Raw genomic sequence first — 20,631 nt, forward strand, 5'->3', positions numbered from 1 at the left:
CAAAGCCGTGCGTCTTTCTATGCATACCGTACGAAATGAAATGGCGAGTTCATTTTCATAGTATTTTTTTCCCGCAGCGACACGGCCAAGCTTCCACGATCGTTCTTGCAACTGCTAAGTTAGACTCACTCCTTCGTTCCTGCCAAGTGGTGACGGTGGCGAATCGACAAGTGTCGTTCTGAACATGTTTCGTGTGTTTTGCTGCTCATCTTGCTCGTCAAAGCCGCAAGTGCTGGTGACCGCTGCAGCAGCAGTAACAACAACAATAACAATAGCAGCAGCAGTAGCAGCAAAGACCTTTTCGTATTGACGGCGATTTCCGACTCGAGTCGACGTCTGAACACATCCCTGCCGGAAATGACACAAGAACGACGCAAGCACGACGCAAACATCTCCAGAATCTCGAAACGTCACGCAACACTTGAGGCGCATGACAAGCGTGCATACATTCTTTCCACCACAATCGGCGCCTGCCTCCGTGGCTCAATTGCCTCGTCGACATTCACGATTACGCGCCAAACATGAAACTTTTCACGAATTTTTGCCACTCGACACCCGTCATCGCTCGCTCTTTCATCCTGCCTTGCACAATTCCCAGCCGTCAGAGTATTGCAAAAGCATGGCTCAGCATGACGCATAAAGCTTCTGGATAACTAGCTGAAGCCAACGTTGGACTCAAAGCTGCTAGACTGTAACTAGATCACGCTGTCTAGACTTGCGAACCAAGTTAGACTGGTGAAGAAAAAAGGTTCAAGCAAGATTTGCGTCGACATTCACGATTATCACGAATCAGGGTTAGGGTCTGCGCCGTCGTACCGAACCACGCGTGTGCTGTCGTTTTCAGGCACGAGAGCAGAGGAGATGGAAAGTGAAAAGAACAAACATTTCCAACATTGCAGCACACCGTCAGAGGCTAACTAAGTTATCCCACAACGCTCTGCTCCGTACGCTCTGTACGTTTCTTGAAGACGCTTTCCGTCGCATACTCGTCCAGTGCTTTGCCATCTGAGCCGCGCGCCATACCAATCAGGAATCACGGCACAATATCACACAAATCAGTCGAGCCCAAACTTTTCGGCAGACTGTGGTGAGTGGCAGACTGTGAAGGTCAGGTGCACAGCATCGCCTGTATCCCGGCTCAGTACGCAAGAGCACGCTTACCTCCGCACCACCACTCGTCTTTGCCATATCGCGATTCGCACGGTCAATCTTACTACATCTCTGATGCTTCAGTAAGCCACACATTCGACTTTTTATCACCATCGACAAGTTCGCCTCTCTCTAGGCAATCTACCTTGTACAGCCTCCGATATCGCTAGGCTACTTTCATCTCTTGATCCTTCTCAAGCGCCATTCAGCTAGCTACTCCGGCACACCACCTCGATTCCCATCGCCATCCATTCTCGGTTTTGACATTGCATCCGCTCCTCTCTGCGACTTCTCTCTCCATCTCATCGCCTTCATCCCATCTCTACAGTGTGTCACGCTGGCCTTGATGCTGCCTTTTGCCGAATCGCCGCCATCAAATCACAACCACATTGTTCAGCCATCAACTTAGGCCCGTACACCACCATCTCACCCTTTCAGTAGCCATCCCTCTCTTTCAGTGCTGCGCTTAGCAAAAGGCTTGGAGCGTCCTAGTCGTCACCTTTCACGCTCCCCCCTCTATCCAACTTGGTTGTTGCTACCTCCCTTCGAGTTGGCAGCTAGGTGAAAAGTCCGGTCTCAACGTCCAGGCGCCTGTCGCGCTTCGCGACCATCTCTTGGTCAACCGCCATTCTTCCTCTCCTTGCTTTTTTTTTCTGGCATCATAGGCAGCCGATTTCGCTCTGCCGATTCCGTAGTGCCCTTCTTCGGCCTTTTCGCTCCCACCAGTCCCGCAGCAATCCATCTCGGTCTGTTTCCTTCTCCTACTCGACATCCTCTTCTTCACCCGTCTTCTATCACCTTCTTCACAGTCACCAGAGCCAAGCAAAGCTAGTCACATTCAACCAGCTTGCCTTTTTCCGTTGTTAAAAATCCAGCTACGTCAGTTACCCAGCTCGTCTCCGACACTTTTCTCATCTGTGTATCCTCTCTCCGGCGTCCGATTCGTTACGCCAGCGTTCTCCTGGTCACTTCCAGGTTTCCAGCTGTGCTCTTCAGCTACTCGTTCCCGGTTTCATTCGACCTCTATACCCCAGCCAAATCCCCAAACTTGCGTGGCGCCTACCTTTTCAACATCTCTTTCGCTTCACTACCATTCAAGCAATTAGTGATTGCCCCTTCAACCATGACGGATACTTTCGATTTCGACGCTTTCATCTCCTCACCTTCGCAGGCAGAGATCGCTCCTCCCGTCTCACCAAACAATAGCGCTGCCGTCAACCTTGACAACCTCGGTAACCCTATCGTCGCCAACGACGCAACTCACGTCAATGCTTCTTCGCTTCTTGGCCCCACCAATGTCATGGTGCCAACCTTCTCCGCTCAAGGCATTAGTGGCACAATCGATGTCATGGCCGGTCCTACTCTCATGAGTCACTCCGACTCATCGCTCATGTACGACAGCAATTACAGCGGCTCGTTTGGAAATGACTTGATCGAATCCTGGGATATGGGCTCTAATGCAGCCGCTAGTGCTTCCGCACTCGACTTTGGTCACGTCTCATCTTTGAACGTCATGAACAACAGCAGTGGCGTCATCGTTGCCGGTATCAATGACAATGGCATCAACCACACAGCTGCCACTGCTCAGACATCTCTGCCAACCAACTCTGTACCCACCATCCCTACTGCAGCAACAGGCGCTGATCCCACTGCATCCTACCGAGATCAAATCACCGCCCATCACTCGCACCTCATGACCACCAGCACCATGGCGGGTCCCGATGGCGCTGCTAGCCGCAGTACCTCTTCCATCCCCCGCGTTTCAACCTTCAAGCGTGTCCAGCCTCCCATGCACCGCGGTATTACCATGCCGAACGCTGCGCGCGCCAATCTCAGCCTACAAGAGCGCCGACGCTTGTCCCGACAGGCAGCTAAACGAGGCGCTACCATGGCCCAACCCCAGCAGCCTTTTGCACATTCCGTTCAGCAGGCGGCAGCACACGACGCCGGCTCCACCATCCCTGCTGTCGCTGGCAGAGGCGCTAAGCGCGCTATCAACGTAGACAACGGCCAGATCAGCACCACTCCGCAGCAGAGCTTGCCCCTGCCATCCCGCAGTGTATCCTTCATGAACGACTCTTCTGGCTCGTCCGTGTCGTCAGCCAGCCTCTCCCCTCAGAAGATGCAGGACAGTCGCTCTCATTCCTTTGCTGTGACCCAAACCGCGGGCCTTCACGCCGATAATCGCGGCGTTGATGTACCGTCGCATGTGTATCAGGGCAGCTTCAACACCATCTCGGGCGAGGCCATCCCAACCTCGAACAAGTACTCGAGCTCGGGCGTCGATGTCCTTGGCATCCTTTCGCGTGCCATCACTCGGCCCAATCCTAGCATCACCCTCGGCCCTGTTGACCTTTCCTGCTCTTTTGCCATCTCTGATGCGCGCCACCCGCAGCAGCCCCTCATTTACGCCAGCGAGACCTTCTGTCACTTGACTGGCTATATGCTGCACGAGATTCTCGGTAAAAATTGTCGATTCCTTCAAACACCCGGCGTGCCCTTGGAAGCTGGTGCTGAACGTCAGCACACTGACAATCGCGCCGTAGAGCATCTCAAGCGACACCTCACTGGCTTCCGAGAGTGTCAGGCGAGCCTAATCAACTACCGAAAAGATGGCAGCCCGTTTATTAACCTCGTCACCGTGGTCCCCGTTTCGTGGTCGGATCCGTCGCAGGTCGACTTCCTGGTCGGCTTCCAGGTCGACCTAGTCGAGCAGCCTGGCGCCATCTTGGAACGCAAGGAAGATGGCTCGTACCTCGTCAACTATCGCTCCATCAACGATCCCCCGCCTTCGGCTGTCCTAGGTGCAGATGACACGGCCAAGGATGCCGACGCCGAAGCAACAAAACAAGCCGCTATCGCCGCCGATATTCTTGATCTCATCCATGGTGTGGGTCCTTGCGACTCGAAACAGTGGTCGCGTGTGCTTCTGGAAAATTCGCACGACCTCATCTACGTGCTGTCCCTCAAGGGTACCTTCTTGTACGTGTCGCCGTCTATCGAGCGCATCCTTGGCTACACGTCCGAGGAAGTGATCGGAAAGTCGATCTCGGAATTTTGTCATCCCAGCGATGTCGTGCCTGTCTTTCGCGAGCTCAAGGACTCGACGAGCAACGCCAGCATTGCCGCAGCTGCCTCGCGTAACATCCGTACCGAGGGGGTCGCCAACCCATTGACCAAGGGCGGGGGCGGGCAAGCTGGTCCTCGCGTCAACCTGATCATGCGCATGCGACACAAGCATGACGGTCATCGTTGGATTGAAAGCACCGGTAAGCTGCACCTCGAACAGGGCAAGGGTCGTAAAGTCGTCATATCCAGTGGTCGTCCTCGTCCTGTCTACAACTTGGCATGGGAGCACGTTCGTCGTAGCGCAGAGGCAGCCCAGCCTTCGTTCTGGTCCAAGCTCTCAATCGATGGAATTTTCCTCAGTACTACCGGGCCCATTGCTGAGGTGCTCAACTGCGAGAGCAAGGACCTTTTTGGTCGCCATGTGCTCGAAATGACCAACTACGAAGCCGCACCTTCCCTGTTGCAAGCTTTGCGCAGCAGCCAGGCCATGGGTGTTTCGCACATGATGGGCGACGGCGCATGCAACACCACACCAGTTTTCTCATCCTTCTATCCCTCATCAGCCGCCGCCGGACCTGCGCTGCCAACCGTATTCGTCCACATCCAGCGCGCATCTCCCGAAAGTGCATGGATGATTCCCAATGTCGCATACCCGAAGGGCGGCCCGCAACCCGCCTTTGATGCGACCGGTACTAGCGTTGATTCGCTGACATCGGTCTTTGCCGAATTGTCGACGTACCGCAGCTCGTCCTGGGTCTTTGAGATGCATCAGCTCAAGAACGTCAATCGCCGACTCAAGGACGAGATCCGCGCACTGCGCCGTCAGTCGAGAGATCGATTCTCCGCCGGCGGGCAGCTCTCGTCCACCACTCTGGGCGGGCTACCGATGCCACAGAGCCCCACCTTGGTAGGCGTGGCAGGTGGTCGTCGACGTAGTGGACCCGCAGATGCTTTGTCGCTCGGTGCCCGGCAAAATTCGACAGTTCCTCATATCCAGATGCCGAGCCCCATCAAGCGACGACCCGACCACGGCCATGGTCATCGCCAGCACCTGCGGCCGACAGCGGCGCTGTCATATCTACACGCTGGTCACAGTACTGATTTCAGCAGCAGCAGTTCCGGATCCGAGATCTCTCCTTTCGGCGAAAGGGCGCCAGACAATCGCCGCTCGGGCTCCGGAGATGCTTCGGACGAGACAGCAGCTACTACCGCTACTTCAGGCGACACTTCCGAGAAGGATGGCTCACAGAGCGTTAGCGGTACTGGCAGCAGCCGCGAAAGTCGTCGCGGCTCTGGCTCGGCCGAAGCCTGAAGCGCGTACCAAGCTCTCTCTCCACCAAAATTTTACCCTACTTCCGCGGTCATTGTTCGATAGCGTTTTCTGTTCTCATATGGCAACTATGGTTTCTTCTTCTCGTGCCGTTACAGCTTGGTTTGTAGATTGATGCATTGTGGTTGACTGGCGGCGTTCTGACTTGGATTGCACATCAGCATTCGAGATTGATTATGAGCAGTCTCACTTAACTGACTGAGGCACGTCCTTGCCCTCTAGCCGCCAACTGTGACTGCAGCTCTACCACGAGACACAAAGGGGTGCGGCACAACACGGCACAACAGATGCTGTGAGTGCAGGTGGTATGTCTGCTGGAATCTGCTAAGCGAACAAGTTCCAATCACGAATTTGTAGCGACGAAGCAGCCAGCTGGAATGCGGCTTGTGCGCTGGAAGATTGAGGGTGATCTTGTGACTTGGAAGACTCGTTGACGCTCAGAACGAGGTCGATTTGCTTGGATGGCAGTCTCCATAGTGCGACGCGGATGGTGACTTGCTCTTCGGGTTCGGAAGCCTTGCCAAACTTTCTGATCATCTGTGTTCCAGTGAGCCGCGCTGGTGAGGGAGTTGCTGGTGGTTCAATTTGTGATGACGGGATATCTGTTTCGAGTACCGTGGAACTGCTCGCCGCATTGTCATGTGCCAGCGAGGAAAAGTGAAACCTGTCGCACTCAAAGGATAGGATGGATGGCAAGATCAGCATAGGGTCGATGTGGGAATGAGCAGCTATCAAACCGACATACCTGACTGCGTTTTCCAGGTTCTCACCTGCCCCTTCATCATTTGCGAGCTGAAGTACTTCGACGATCAGGCTGATGTCAGAGTCGTCGCGTACAAACACCTCTTGATTGTCGGGCACCTGTCGGAAGTCGCTACAAATAGGTTCGGATGTAAGATAGTCAAACCATCACTCGGAAAAGTCAGCCAAACCATCGCCTTGCCCTACCATCGCCTTCTGCACTGTGGTAGTAAGTAATAAGAGCACGGACCCACCTTGCATCGATAAAACCTCTTGGTAACTCAACCAGGATCGCACCGCCGAACAGCTCTCTCGGCTCCTTTTCAGCTGCCATAGTGCAGATGGGACGCTTCCGAGACCGAGAATTCAAAGATATGGTTGCGCGGTCGAAGATTGGTACGCACTGGTTACATTGTGATGTAGCTGACGAGGACTAGACAGGTTCCCATTGTATGGAGTGGAGGTGCTAGGCTGGTTGCTTTGTCATTCACAGTCAGCGAAGTTGAATAAACCTTGAAATTCAGCGACAGAGTGAAAAAGCTCCAAAATCAGCTCATCTGGCTCGGAATTCAAGCAGTCTTTCAACATTTTATTCACGATTCACAGATTCGTGATTCACAGGGCAGAGGCTGGTTGTGCGCTTCGCGTGGTTCGAGTCGTCAGTCACAGAGTGAATTTGTTGGCTTTTTCACTCACAAATCTGGTGGCGATTCAGCTGTGTTGGTTTAGCTTTCTTCGCGTTTTCGACACGCGCTGCCATCCAAGCACGAAGCACGAAGCACGAAGCGCTCGTGGCTGTGGCAGTCTTGAGTGACTGTGGCTGCGCGAGCGCGCTGTGCACATATCTGATGATTTTCACACATGTGCGTCGGAACAGGAAGATCTGCGCAGAGGCTCATCAAACCGTATCAAAGCTTGCTTAGTCGTGAGTGCTATTCGTGATTAGCAGCTCAACTGTGCGTGCACTCCTTGGTGGGTTGAGTGTTGAGTGTGTTGAGTGTGTGGCACCAACCTGCTTTGAACCCTTCTCATCCTTCGCACTCTTTCATAGTTTGCTTCCGCTCCTTACCCTACCCCTGTACATACTTGTTCTCCATCTTTTTCAGTGAGTACTACCTTTGCCAGTGGCACCTTTGCTCATCCTCCTCTGCTGACACACCCTCCCATCTGACTCTGTTCCGTTCACACCGCAACAGAAATGGCGCCTACTGCTACCGACGTCCGCAACAACGAAGGCATCGCCAACTACACCAAGTTCTGGCAAAAGGACTCTAAGGATGACTCTGCTACCGACATGGCCAATCGTCTCTCCGAGTACACCTCGGTCGTGAACGGCTACTACGATGGCGCCACCGATCTCTACGAGTACGGTTGGGGTCAGAACTTCCACTTTGCTCGCTACTACCCCGGTGAGGCCTTCATGCAGGCCATCGCGCGCCACGAGCACTACCTCGCTCACCAGATGGGCCTCAAGCCCAAGATGCGTGTTCTCGACGTTGGTTGTGGTGTTGGCGGACCCGCTCGCGAGATTGCTCGTTTCGCCGATGTCAACATTGTTGGTCTCAACAACAACGAGTACCAGATCCAACGTGCTCGCAAATACACGGAAAAGGCTGGCCTTTCCGCTCAAGTCGAATGTAAGCTTTGCTCCACCCTCTCTCTCGGACTCTCCGCATCATGCTGATCCACTCTTTTTTCCGCTTATGCTCGCAGTTGTCAAGGGCGACTTTATGAAGCTTTCTGAGCAGTTCGGCGAGAACAGATTCGACGCCTTCTACGCTATCGAGGCCACCTGCCATGCACCCAACTTTGAAGGCATTTACGGAGAGATCCTAAAGGTTCTCAAACCTGGAGGAATCGTGAGTTAACAACGCTCGGCACCATGTCCATCACCTCTCAGTGCGACCCGGCGTATGTCGCTGACCACACACGCACTGTCTTGTTTCCTCACCTTTCCTACTCTTCCTCCCACGTACAGTTCGGCGTTTACGAATGGTGCATGACCGACGCTTGGGACCCCACCAACCCTGAGCACAAGCGAATCGCTCACGGTATCGAGGTCGGTGACGGTATCCCCGAGATGCGATCAATCCAGAATGCCCGAAATGCGCTCAAGTCTGTCGGCTTCCAGATCCAGCACGAGGAGGACCTTGCTGACCGCGGAGACAAGATCCCCTGGTACTACCCTATTGCTGGCAGCTTGAGCCATTGCCAAACCGTATGGGACTACTTCACCGTTGCTCGTATGACCAAGATTGGACGAGCCACAACCCAGGGTGCTGTCAAGTTGCTCGAGACTCTTCGTCTCGTGCCTCAGGGCACCCACTCGGTCGGTGCCTCGCTCGTTACCGCTGCCGATGCTCTCGTCGACGGTGGTCGTACCAAGCTCTTTACCCCAATGATGCTGTTCGTCTGCCGCAAGCCGTCGTCAAACTAAGGTCGATCATCCCTATGCATGCTCCGTTCGTCGAAAGGATCACCTTGCCAGTGCGCACACAATCCGCTTCGTGACTTGATTCTCTGCACCCGCTCTCACTCACACTGTCGCTTCGCGGTTCTCTCTGTAGAAAACAAACCCCTTTTTTGGCTGAATTTGCAAGTCCTGATCAGAAGGAACATTAACCATCCTCACACCGTCTTCTCCCATAATTGGTACTGGTACCATGTCTCGCCTTCGCTCGTCACCATGTCTCTGGAGTCAGTAAGCGCAACAGGGCATGCGCTGCCAAGGTATTGTCGCAGCGAGTCGGCTGATGCCTGCGTCCACTCTTGCTGCTTGAGTAGATTCGGTAGCCGTTCAGGTTCCACGTTCTGGCCGGCGACGATCTTGTTGGCGTGCTCCAGTTCGGCTTGGTATTGCTCGCGCGTTCGGAATTCCGGGAAGAACGAATCGCACTCGTACAGAGGTGCCAGAATGCGTGTCACGAGCAATTTGTCCACTGTCGCCAAGCTCGAGTGGAAATCGAGCAGATCTGTGTACATCTGTGCGCCACCGATGACAAAGACTCTGCTGATGCTCGCTTGAGGCGTTGCTAGGTGTATCAGCGCTTGCTCGACAGACGAGAATACTCGGGCATCGTTTGAGTCTGGATCGCTATTTGGATGGATACAATGGAGGCAAGCGATCAGCTCAGGTCGGCTGTAGACGAAGAACAACCGCTACAGTTACGATACTTACATTCCGAGATCGGTGGCGCTCGACGTTCGGCTGATCACAACATTGAAACGACCTGCAAGTGGGCGGAACTTTGGCGGGATACTTGCCCACGTCTTTCTTCCCATTATGACAGCATTCCGAGTTCCTTGACGTTGCTCTTCGTCTGCAACGTGACTTGTGACATTGCGGAAGTACGTCATCTCACCTTTCAGCCGCCAAGGTAGTCCACCGTCCTTGCCGATGCCGTTCGTCAGCGACATGGCCGCCACCATAACTAGCTTGAGCTTGCCCATCTTTTCGCACTCTGCTTGGCTAGACGAGTGAGACTTGAAGCGCATTCAAGACTTGGTGCTTCCGGGGCTAACAGAATGTGGTAGTAGAACAGACAGATATTGTTCCTACCTCATTAGCAAGTTGAGAATTTTCGAGCTTCTTGGTCATGACGAGACGGTCAAATGCCATTTAACACTTTACGCGTCGCGCGTCCCCTTGCCAATTTCGAAGCACTGGCTAACGACTTCGCCATGATACCTATTCGTGATTCATGATTGTAGCAACCGGATCGGCCTGTATGCTCGGATGACACTCAGAGGCTGACTCCTAACGGAAACCAACCCGACCTCGCTAAGGGTGATTACAACGAGAAGTGGGTCGCTCGGCGTTCTCAGTTGGTTGCTCAACTAATCATACCGATCACATGAGTCCAGCCAACACAAATTACGCTGGACACAGTATGGTCCTATTCACGATTTATCAAGGTTGTGTCTATGATATACATTCAATCACGAATCGTGAATGATTCAAAATTGGTTTCTGTCCACGACGAATCGTGAACCAAGTCGCTTTACGCTCGCTTCATCTATCGAATCTGCTGGTTACGAGCATGACTGTCGGTGTACAACTGCAGCTGCACAGAAACCCTCCAGCGGTGAGTTCCGGTATGTTTCTCAGGTCCCGCCAAGGTTCTAAGCGCAACCTCATACGTTCCAAACGTGACCGTGAACACGTGACAAGATGGACTTGTGTTAGATCGAAACATCTCATATGGGCTGGGAATTGCGAGTCGTGAGTCTGTGAGAGTTGAAGGTTCACACGATTACAACCCAAGTCCGATTCACGATTGGTAGTCTAGACCTCCTTTTGGTACAGTCACGAGTGGTTAAGCTTCAAGTGTGAGTGCGTTTGCTAAACAACGAACTCGTGACTTGTCAGCCCGGCTACCACAATCACGAATTGCTGAGTTAATCACAAATCACGAATAACGTCCACGAGAAACCTTGCAGCACTGCGGTCACATTACACTTGAGGCATTACGCCAGTCGTGAGTAGCAAGATTTTCCAGATAAGCTTGACACTTAAATACTGTGGGGATCCACACTGTGTCGTTATTCTCTCGTCCGAACCAATTCCATTCTCGAACACCACACCATACACATTCTCCTAACGTTCTAATCAGCCTCTCTAAGAAAGAGTAAATTCGAGCATATAGCGCTCGTGAAGGATCGCGATTGCTAGCACCAACCGTGACCAAACACACTGTCGCAAAGTAAAAGATTATGACCCGAACGAATGACCAAGACCCTGCCTGCTCTATGGGGATCGGACTGCCGAAACGGCTTACATCCTTGGAGGACTACTACGAATGGTCGACCTCGATGAAAAATTTTCTTTCATGTGAGAACGCAAACTTATGGTTCGTCGTCGAAGGTCGACTCGTCAAACCCGAGGAACACCTGGATGAGGAAGACCTCAAGGAAGTCAAGCTCGGCAACAAATTCCCTTCCAAGGATCTCGCCGAGTACTATCGAACTGATTTGGAGGCACGTAGCATACTTCTCAACTCCCTTGGACCCGTCCACCAAGCTCAGGCCTATACGTCAACTTCTGCCCGAGAAGTCTGGGAGAAACTCCGTGAAAAATACGCTCAGAATTCTCCTCAGCTGATTGCTTCACTCGAAGCGCAGTTGGCGAACCTCTACCAAGGAGATGACAAGATCGACGTCTACTCCTACAAGTTGGAAATCCTTTGCAGGAAACTTGACCTAGGAGGTGCTCCAGTCAGTGGACTCCGCAAACTGAGAGCCTTCCTGCGCGGTCTCGGTCCCCAGCACGATGTGTGGCGAAAGATCTTCTACTTCCATTCTAACCTCTCCCTCCAGAAGAAAGGAGAATCCGACGAAAGGGTAAACGAGATGGCCCTGCAAGATTACGAGATCGCTGTCAATACGATCGTGGCCGAAGAAGCCGAGAAAAAGTATTTCCAGAGCCAACACCTTGTTCGAGGGTCCAAGCGACCCGCCCAGCAAGCCCAGGTCTATACGTCAAATTCTGCCCGAGAAATTCCGGAGGAACTCCACGAAGACTACGCTCAGACTACCCCTCAGCTGATTGCTTTACTCGAAACGAAGCTGGCGACCCTCTACCAAGGAGACGACAAGATCGACGTTTACTACTACAAGTTGGAAACCCTCTGCAGAAAACTTGACCAAGAAGGTTCTCCAGTCAGTGGACTCCGCAAACTGAGAGCCTTCCTGCGCGGTCTCGGTCCCCAGCACGATGTGTGGCGAAAGATCTTCTACTTCCATTCTAACCTCTTCCTCCAGAAGAAAGGAGAATCCGACGAATGGGCAAACGAGAGGGCCCTGCAAGATTACGGGATCGCTGTCAATACGCTCTTGGCTGAAGAAGCCGTGGAATAAATGCGATGGCGAAAAGAAAAAGTTCCAGCCATCCAAGCCTTGTCGCAGCCTGTCAAGTAAGGAAGGCAGAAGCAAGTTCTGCACGATCTTCAAGGAGAATCCCAACCTCGAAGACTACTTCATGGAAGGAGGTCCCAGATATAAGGATTACACTAAGGTAACACAGAAGATTAAGTTCAAGAACGCTACGGGAAACTTGGCACGAGTCGACATCAACGAGATGAACTTTTGTCTCCACGTGTCCACATCCGATGACGACCTAGCCTCAAGACGAAACCTGGATCATGGGTTCTGGCACGTGAGATAGATATGTCAGGGAAACAAAAAGCGGACGCACTCAGAGAGACGCTCAAACGTCAGCACATTAAGAAATCTGCAAGGAGATTAGCCTGACAGACAGGTCAACCGAGTATTGTATTCGACTTATCGCCCTACATTCACGATTTTCCCTGATTCTCCCTCCGCTGGAGGATATCGAGAACAGAACATGAATACATGATGTGTTCAGAGAACGAAACCTTACGCATCGTAAATCATGAATCGTGAGAGTCCTCCGGCCACGAGCGTCATGTAGATTGCCGAGGAACACAGAGCAGTGAAGTCGTCCACGAAATTTCACAGTTTGTACCGTACCTTCAGGATCGCGAAGACGGCCACAATGACAACAGGGGTCATTTTAAATGAAGGATTTGTTGGAAACAGCCGCAGCGCACCTCTCAAGACCTCCGACACTCACGACTTACAGTACACTTCAACCCATAAGAGGACATAAGTCATGAGGAAAGAAGCTATAACTATAGTTACATAACGTTAAAACACAGGTGGAACATTCACACTTTGTAAATACTATCACGTCCAAACCAGTCCCACTGTCGAACACCATACATTCACGATTCACAACTGCGCTCGAGTCAGATACCCACTTTTTCGCTGAGCGTCGTACATAGGCTCCCAACGCTTTCCAGATGAAGGAACTGGAAGATTCACGATTGCCACGCTGTCGAGAGCGATGACACTGAATCACTCACCTCGTAAGAAGTCCCCATCTCCCCTCGACTTCTCTGCCCCAGCACAGTCAGATCATGAGGCTCGCCCTCAATGTGCGCGCACTCCACGACCACACCAACAAGGAAACGTGCACGAAAGGAGTGTGAGTACCTCTGAAATGCTCGACGGCATCATTGCCCGAATTGTACCCTTCACCCGTGAGCGCGGATTGAAACAGAAAATCAACGACCTGACACACGAGCTTAGGCAGACCGACGCCAATCGTGAATGTTTACTCCTGTATTGACACCATCCTCAACCGTGAACACCAAAGGCCCCCCACCTACGCTTCATTCGCCCAAGCAGGCATCCAGCCCAATGCCGTAAGTCTTCCGACACACCCCGCAGCCATCACGCCATCACCGTGTTATCATTGGATGTCAAGCCCTTCCGGCACACAGCGACACTCTCCATGCATCAGCTCCACGAGACCGTCGCTCCGGCATTCAGAGATGAGACCAGTATCGATGTCCTCCGTTCCCTCCGACTCGCCAGCAAAGACGTGATGGTCGTCGTAAGCTCCACCGACGATGTTGATGCCCTCCTGCTGGCGAACGACGCATGGATCGATCGGAACTGCTTTCCCCGGAACAACCGAACTTCCCAAGCTGAACCGTCCGGGCCTAATGGCCAACCTGTCCATCGTTAGCCACGGGAAGCCCACACCCGCAAAAAAATGTGAATCTGCCACGGCTTAAGCTCAAGAGGTCGCACAACCCCTCGAACAGTCACAGAGTGCAACAAGTTCAAACTTGTCGACACGAGATGGCTGCTCAGCCCTTCAAATCTCGCCTCACGCCGCCACGCAGGCTTAATCGTGAATCACGAATCTGTGTGAATTGTCCAGACCGGAATCCAAGGAGCTCAAGAAAGAGCTTCTTCAACATACGACTCTCGATTTTGACTAAGTTATAGGAAGCTCTTCGTCAAACACGAAAGGCTTCGAGCGCCTGTATCCAGGAGCCGTTTTCAGTCGTCTCAAATCGTGAATACTCACGACTCGTGATTCACGATTCATGATTCGTAATTTATGATTTACATTCGTGATTGGGCTACGAATCACAATCACGAATACATACATTCAGATTCATGATTGTTTTGCTCCAATACCAAGTCACGAGTCTTGTGTCTTGTGTGTGAACACCTATGCGACTGGCTGACGAGCTATTGAGAGGATGGTCGTCCTCGGAGTCACCCTAGGAGCTACCTGCGAGGGGTGATTGCGGTGAGAAGCCACCTATGACTCGCCTTGGGTGGTTGCCGGGGTGGTTCCTAGGACGACTTTTGTTAGAATATCTGCGATTGGCGTTTAGTCTGATCGCCCACAATCATGCAACCCTTGCAGTAACCTAACTGGTATACACGAGTGACCGGACGGGAACGAGTAGGTGTCTCAGTACGTGCGCTATACGCGCGCGACACGCACTCAATACACCAGCGGTACGTCCGCGGTACGCGTGCGATACACTCGCAGTACGCGCGCTCAATGCACCCGCAGTACGACCGCGGTACGCCCGCAAGTATAGTAGCTCGACAGAGTTCACACGGTTAATGACACAGCGCTGGTAGCGAGAAGCCCAGAGTAGACTCACACAAGTCGCTGGACGACTGTGGGAATATGCCGTTGGCTACAGACTCGTACCAAGTGGAAGAACCTGAGGGAGAACAGACTCATGCATCTGGCCAGTTGTGGCCACAGCTAGTCAGTTGTATGAGCAGGCGACGTATAGGGAGAAGCTCATGTAGGATACTCCAGTCGACTCATGTACATAAATACAGAGGGAACGCTCACACTTTGTAGTTAGTCCCTTGTCCAATTCACACTATCCAAATACATTCCAAACCATTCTCGACCACTACTCAGTCCCAACTCGCCTCTCTAAGGAAAGGGAGACTTCGATCATCTAGCGCCCGCTAAAGATTCACCAAGAATTTGAATAACTTTTTCCTTTTTTTACGACGAGACTGTCTCACACCCTCGTTTCGCTCAACGTCGTTCTCAGCAAATATCAGCGATGCGCCAAACCTTCGTGCTTCTCTGTGGCGACTTCATTTCATACCAATCGTGAATATGGGAAACAGACACTGACCTGGTGTCTTTCATGCAGACACTTTGCTGGAACCATGCCCTCCCGCAGCTACAGGAGTTTATTTGAAAGGTTGGCCGCTTGAACATAAAACAGCACCTCACAATCGTCCATCTTTGGATTGATCCTAAACAAGTCCAAGTTCGCTGCGGCGGTTTCAACATGGCACAACTCACGACTATATGCGTACCGCTACACACGGGTGGGCAAACTCTGTGACTCTTGTCGCAATATGCGCGTAGCGCAGTCATGTGCATGTGATACTCGTGACTCACGACTCACGGCTAAATTGGCTGAGTTAAGGTAAGTGAAGTGGAAACTCGTGACTGGCAGAAGGGAGCTCTGGCTCTGTATCTATTGTTAGAACATCTGCGATTGACGTTTAGTTCGATCGTCCCACAATCATGATTCATTTCTTTCGTGATTCACCCGACCGGAACACACAAGTGACCGGACGGTTTGTAGCCAACGGTATATTCACGATTCCCACAGTCGTCCAGCGACTTGTGTGAATCTACTCTGGGCTTCTCGCTACCAGCGCTATGTTGTGAACCGGGGAAACTCTGGTGTTCTGAGTTACCTACTCGTACCCGTCCAGTGACTGAGAGGGTTGCGGACATTCCGCGAGCTTACTCGTTCCCGTCCGGTCACTCTGGTGTGTACCGTTTGGGTGACTGCAAGGGTTGCATGGTTGTGGCCGATCAGACTAAACGCCAATCGCAGATATTCTAACAAAGCGGTAGAACCTAGGGGAGAACAGACTCATGCATCTGGCCAGTCGTGGCCACGGCTAGTCAGAATCGTGAATACAGCTGATCTAGCATTTATTCGTGATTACATGATTATATGATTCACGAATCACGGATTAACCCTGTTATCATTCATGATTCGAGATTGTTTTGCTGGATACCCTGTCTTGTGTCTTGTGTGATATTCATGATTCGTTTTTGGCGCATCATGCATGTCTGTATAATCATTCACGATTGAGGTCATTTGTGATTCGTGATTAAAATCAGTAATGGGTCGATCACTGTTAGAATATTCATGATTTACGATTCATGATTCGTGATTGGCGTTTAGTCCGATCGTTCACAATCATTCATGATTCAATACTTTACTCATGTCTCTAGCAAGACACGGGCATGAGGAGTGACCAGACGAGAACAAGTCACGTCGTAAAAAAAAAAAAAAAAAAAAAGGGAAAAGTCGTCGTAGGAACCACCCCGGCAACCACCCAGGGTGGGTCAAAGGTGGCTTTCTCACCGCAATCACCCCTCGCAGGTGGTTCCGAGGGTGGCTCCGGGGACGACCATCTCAATAGCTCGTCAGCCAGTCACAAGTCACGAGTCGCATAGGAGATCACACACAAGACACAAGACCTAGTATTCAGATTGAAGCTAATCAATCAGAATTTCAAGATTCAAGATTTATTATTGGTCTGTCACTAACGTAGCGCCTTAGGCTTCCTAATTCCGCGGTGTGTCGGCCAATTTCAGATATAGTATTCAATATTCGCGGTGAATCCTTAGCGGGCGCTGGATGATCGAAGTCTCCCTTTCCTTAGAGAGGCGAGTTGGGACTGAGTAGGGTCGAGAATGGTTTGGGATGTATTTGGATAGTGTGAATTGGACAAGGGACTAACTACAAAGTGTGAGCGTTCCCTCTGTATTTATGTACATGAGTCGACTGGAGTATCCTACATGAGCTTCTCCCTATACGTCAGCTCCTCATACAACTGACTAGCTGTGGCCACAACTGGCCAGATGCATGAGTCTGTTCTCCCTCAGGTTCTTCCACTTGGTACGAGTCTGTAGCCAACGGCGTGTTCCCACAGTCGTCCAGCGACTTGTGTGAATCTACTCTGGGCTTCTCGCTACCAGCGCTATGTTGTGAAGCGGGGAAACTCTGGCGAGTTACTATACTTGCGCGCGTACCGCGGTCGTACTGCGGGTGCATTGAGCGCGTGTCGCGCGCGTATGGCGCGCGTACTGCGAGTGTATCGCACGCGTACCGCGGACGTACTGCGGGTGCATTGAGCGCGTGTCGCGCGCGTATGGCGCGCGTACTGCGAGTGTATCGCACGCGTACCGCGGACGTACCGCTGGTGTACTTGAGTGCGTGTCGCGCGCGTATAGCGCGCGTAGTGAGAGTGTATCGCACGCGTACCGCAGACGTACCGCTGGTGTATTGAGTGCGTGTCGCGCGCGTATAGCGCGCGTACTGAGACACCTACTCGTTCCCGTCCGGTCACTCGTGTATACCGGTTAGGTTACTGCAAGGGTTGCATGATTGTGGGCGATCAGACTAAACGCCAATCGTAGATATTCTAACACTCCCACTCGAATGGTGTTTGAGTGCCCAAATCATGAATCGCAGAGACACTGACGCTCCCACTCGGTGGGGATCGCGCCATGTTGCTCTCTGTCTTGATGTGTGCGGCGTAAAACTTTCCGTCCAAGTTTGGAAGGTGTGTGCGCCGTGTCCTCTTACGGATCGAAGTGTAAGTGTCTGGGGCATTTGAGGTGCGCTGCGGCTCTTTCCAGCGAATCTTTCCTCTAGGTGGGCCCTCGTTGAAGCTTCGTTCGGTGAGCTTTCGTTGACTACTTGACTGCTCCATGGTCCTGGGAAACCTACGTGATGCTCGTGATTTGGGAACTTTCACAGCTCGTTTTTGGCGACGCGTGAGGTTTTGTTCCCTGAATACATCATGTATTCGTTCTCGTTATCCTCCAGTGGAGGGAGAATCAGGAAGTGTGCATGGTGACTTTTGTGGATACCACTGTGTCAGTTGGGTTTCCAGTCCTTTTGCAAGTCCTTGAACCTTGATGGGACCTTCTTTGGATGATCCAAACCCATCAGGTCGAAAGCTGCGGCCAACAGGCTTTCTGTTGTATCGATCTGCCTAGTTTTCGCACGCGTTCAGCGAGGGCGAATTGAAGGTTGTGAAAGGCAGATGTTTCCGTCATGGAGTTTATTGAGAGGATTTCTCGTTGGACCTGTCTTTCAAGGCCAATCTCCTTGCAGAACTTTTCGATCTGCTGATCGGTTGAGCGTCTTTGTGAGCGCATCCGCTCGTTGCTCCCCTGACTCGGTATATTCGATGTTGATAACACCGACGGCGGCCAATTCGCGTATCTTGTGGTAGATGATGTCGATGTGCTTTGTAGCCTTGTGAAGTACCGGGTTCTTGCATAGCTGGATCGCTGCCTGGTTGTCAATGTAGTGAGGTATTGCTTCTTTTCCTCGAAGTTGAAGGGAATGAAACAGGCTTCTGATCCACAACGCTTCTTTCGCGCCTTCCGCGGCCGCGATATATTCAGCCATTTGTGTTGAGGTTGCGATGATAGGTTGTTGTTTGGATAGCCAGCTGATTGGGGAACCGTTCATTAGGAAGATCATTCCTGTGACGCTTTTGCGAGGGGTGTTTGTTGTGTCGACCGGTATGACGATCTTGTTTTTGGTGGTTAACTCTTGATTGGGAGAGTAAATCGCCTTCTGGTTTGCAAAATCAGCGTCCGTGAAGACCTCTAGGGTCAGATTCCTCCCACTCGCTAGTTTGGGGAACCGGAGGCGATAGTCCTGCGTAGTCTTGAGGTAACGGAGAAGGTGTTTTCCAGCAGAGAGTGCGTGGATCGTCGGTTGAGCTAAATAGCGGCTGAGAGCTTGTACCGCGTATGCCACATCTGGTCGAGTGTAGCAAGCCAGGTAGTTGACAGAGCCTACGAGCTGTTGGAAGAGTTCCTTGTCCGCGACGGAGCAGTGCTCGGGGTTTTCGGGATGAGCAATGCCAGTGGCGGGTAATGGTGTGAAGGCGGGTTTCGCTTCGAGCATCTGGAAACGATCGAGGATCTTTTGGATGTAACCAGGTTGGCCTAGGGAAGTGGAATTGGTAGATTTCGACACGCTGACGTTGAGCACAGAAGATAAATCGCCCTGATCTGTGATTTTTAAAATGAGTTTGGATTTCGGTGTGGAGCCAGGCGAGTTCCGATGCTTTTGGTGACGCAGCGACGAGGTCATCGACGTATAATGCAAGTAAGATCTGTCGTCCGGCCTTCTTGGAATGAAAGAGGCAGTGGTCTTCTTGCAGTTTCGTGAATCCGAGCTGTTCGAGTACCTTCGTAGCGAAGAGGTACCATTCGCGGCCGGCTTGCTTGAGACCGTAGATGGCTTTGTTCAGGAAGCAGACCTTCCCGGGTACTTCGTGACCGGGAGGCATCGTCATGTATACTTCTGCCGATAGGCGTCCGTTTAAGAAAGCAGTGACTGCGTCCCAATGAACAATCTTCCAGTCGAATGCCTGCGGCGAGGCCGATGAGGATGCGTAACGTGGTGGCCTTTACTACTGGAGAGAAGGTTTCGTCGTAGTCGTATCCGTATCGCTGTGTGAAGCCTCGTGCGACTAGTCGTGCCTTGTATTTGTCGAGAGATCCATCGGCCTTTTTCTTGATGGCGAATACCCATTTGCAGCTGACCACATTGGTGGCTTTGTTTTGTGGGTGGTCTACGAGGGTCCAAGTCTTGTTGGATTCATGACTTTTGAGTTCTGCCTGGATGGCACCTTCCCATAGGGGCCAGTCGGCGCGCATGCGAGCTTGTTTCAGGGTGGAACCGGTGGCTTTGAAAGATTTGTTGTCACGTGCCGGGCGTAATCGCCAAGTCTGTGGGGCCTTGCCCTAAGGTTGTAACGTGACTCGTCACCCGTGCTCTCGTTTGCGTTGTTTTTGTCTCCCACTGTTCTTGTATCTCCCACTGTTGTTGTATCTCCTCCCACTGTTTGGTGAGGAGTCGGGAGAAGAGCGAGAGAGTCATCGGACTCGTCATCTATTTCTTGATGCCGCGATGGGGAGTCCCGGCCTCGGATGTCTTTGAGGTCGCCTTCTTGAGGGAATAAGGTTGATCGGTTCATGGAATTCGTCATCTGTGGATTCTGCTGAAGGAACAAGTTGTTGAGTTGGACTCTCCAGTGAATCACCGCTCTCGGTAGTATCTGCTAATTGCGCTTCCTCTATTGAGGCGAGATGAGGGTAGTTGGTGGCTCCCACTGGTTGACTGGGTTCTTCGGACGATGGGGAAGTCCTTGGGATGTTCAGCGATGAGCGGACCGGGGCCGGTAATCCTGGCCTCGGGAGATTGTTTCCCGTGGTTCCAGTTTCATCATCTGAAAGTTCCTCGAAGGGGGCTTCAGGTTTTCGCCGAATCCGCTCGTTCTCCCGGAAGATGACGTGCCGACTTGTGAAGATCTGGCCGGTTTCTACGTCCATGAGTCTGTATATGTAAGGGTGGTTATTGCTAACATGTCCCAGGTGTATGCATTCAACAGACTTGGGATCCAGGGATTTGCGGAGTTCG

At 52.1% G+C, this 20,631-nt stretch overlaps 4 protein-coding genes across 4 annotated transcripts; 2 read left to right on the top strand and 2 right to left on the bottom strand.

Moving 5' to 3' along the window:
* Nucleotides 1–2,272: 2,272 nt before the first annotated feature.
* UMAG_03180 (uncharacterized protein) lies at nucleotides 2,273–5,530 on the top strand (the record flags this gene model as incomplete). The annotated part of the gene is made up of 1 exon (XM_011391331.1): nucleotides 2,273–5,530. One exon carries the CDS (start codon nucleotides 2,273–2,275, stop codon nucleotides 5,528–5,530), a length of 3,258 nt encoding a protein of 1,085 aa, XP_011389633.1.
* A 342-nt stretch (nucleotides 5,531–5,872) lies between these two features.
* Nucleotides 5,873–6,623, bottom strand: UMAG_12213 (Ran GTPase-binding protein MOG1; the record flags this gene model as incomplete). Its single annotated transcript, XM_011391548.1, has 3 exons — nucleotides 5,873–6,212; nucleotides 6,294–6,422; nucleotides 6,544–6,623. The coding sequence occupies 3 exons, from the start codon at nucleotides 6,621–6,623 to the stop codon at nucleotides 5,873–5,875; spliced, it is 549 nt and encodes a 182-aa protein (XP_011389850.1).
* An 864-nt stretch (nucleotides 6,624–7,487) lies between these two features.
* UMAG_03182 (putative delta(24)-sterol c-methyltransferase (erg6)) lies at nucleotides 7,488–8,726 on the top strand (the record flags this gene model as incomplete). The annotated part of the gene is made up of 3 exons (XM_011391332.1): nucleotides 7,488–7,926; nucleotides 8,003–8,148; nucleotides 8,268–8,726. 3 exons carry the CDS (start codon nucleotides 7,488–7,490, stop codon nucleotides 8,724–8,726), a joined length of 1,044 nt encoding a protein of 347 aa, XP_011389634.1.
* A 191-nt stretch (nucleotides 8,727–8,917) lies between these two features.
* UMAG_10394 (dihydrofolate reductase) lies at nucleotides 8,918–9,739 on the bottom strand (the record flags this gene model as incomplete). The annotated part of the gene is made up of 2 exons (XM_011391479.1): nucleotides 8,918–9,383; nucleotides 9,468–9,739. 2 exons carry the CDS (start codon nucleotides 9,737–9,739, stop codon nucleotides 8,918–8,920), a joined length of 738 nt encoding a protein of 245 aa, XP_011389781.1.
* Nucleotides 9,740–20,631: the final 10,892 nt, after the last annotated feature.

The sequence above is a fragment of the Mycosarcoma maydis genome, chromosome 8 (assembly GCF_000328475.2).
Source record: "Mycosarcoma maydis chromosome 8, whole genome shotgun sequence".
In the NCBI taxonomy this organism is placed as follows: domain Eukaryota; kingdom Fungi; phylum Basidiomycota; class Ustilaginomycetes; order Ustilaginales; genus Mycosarcoma; species Mycosarcoma maydis.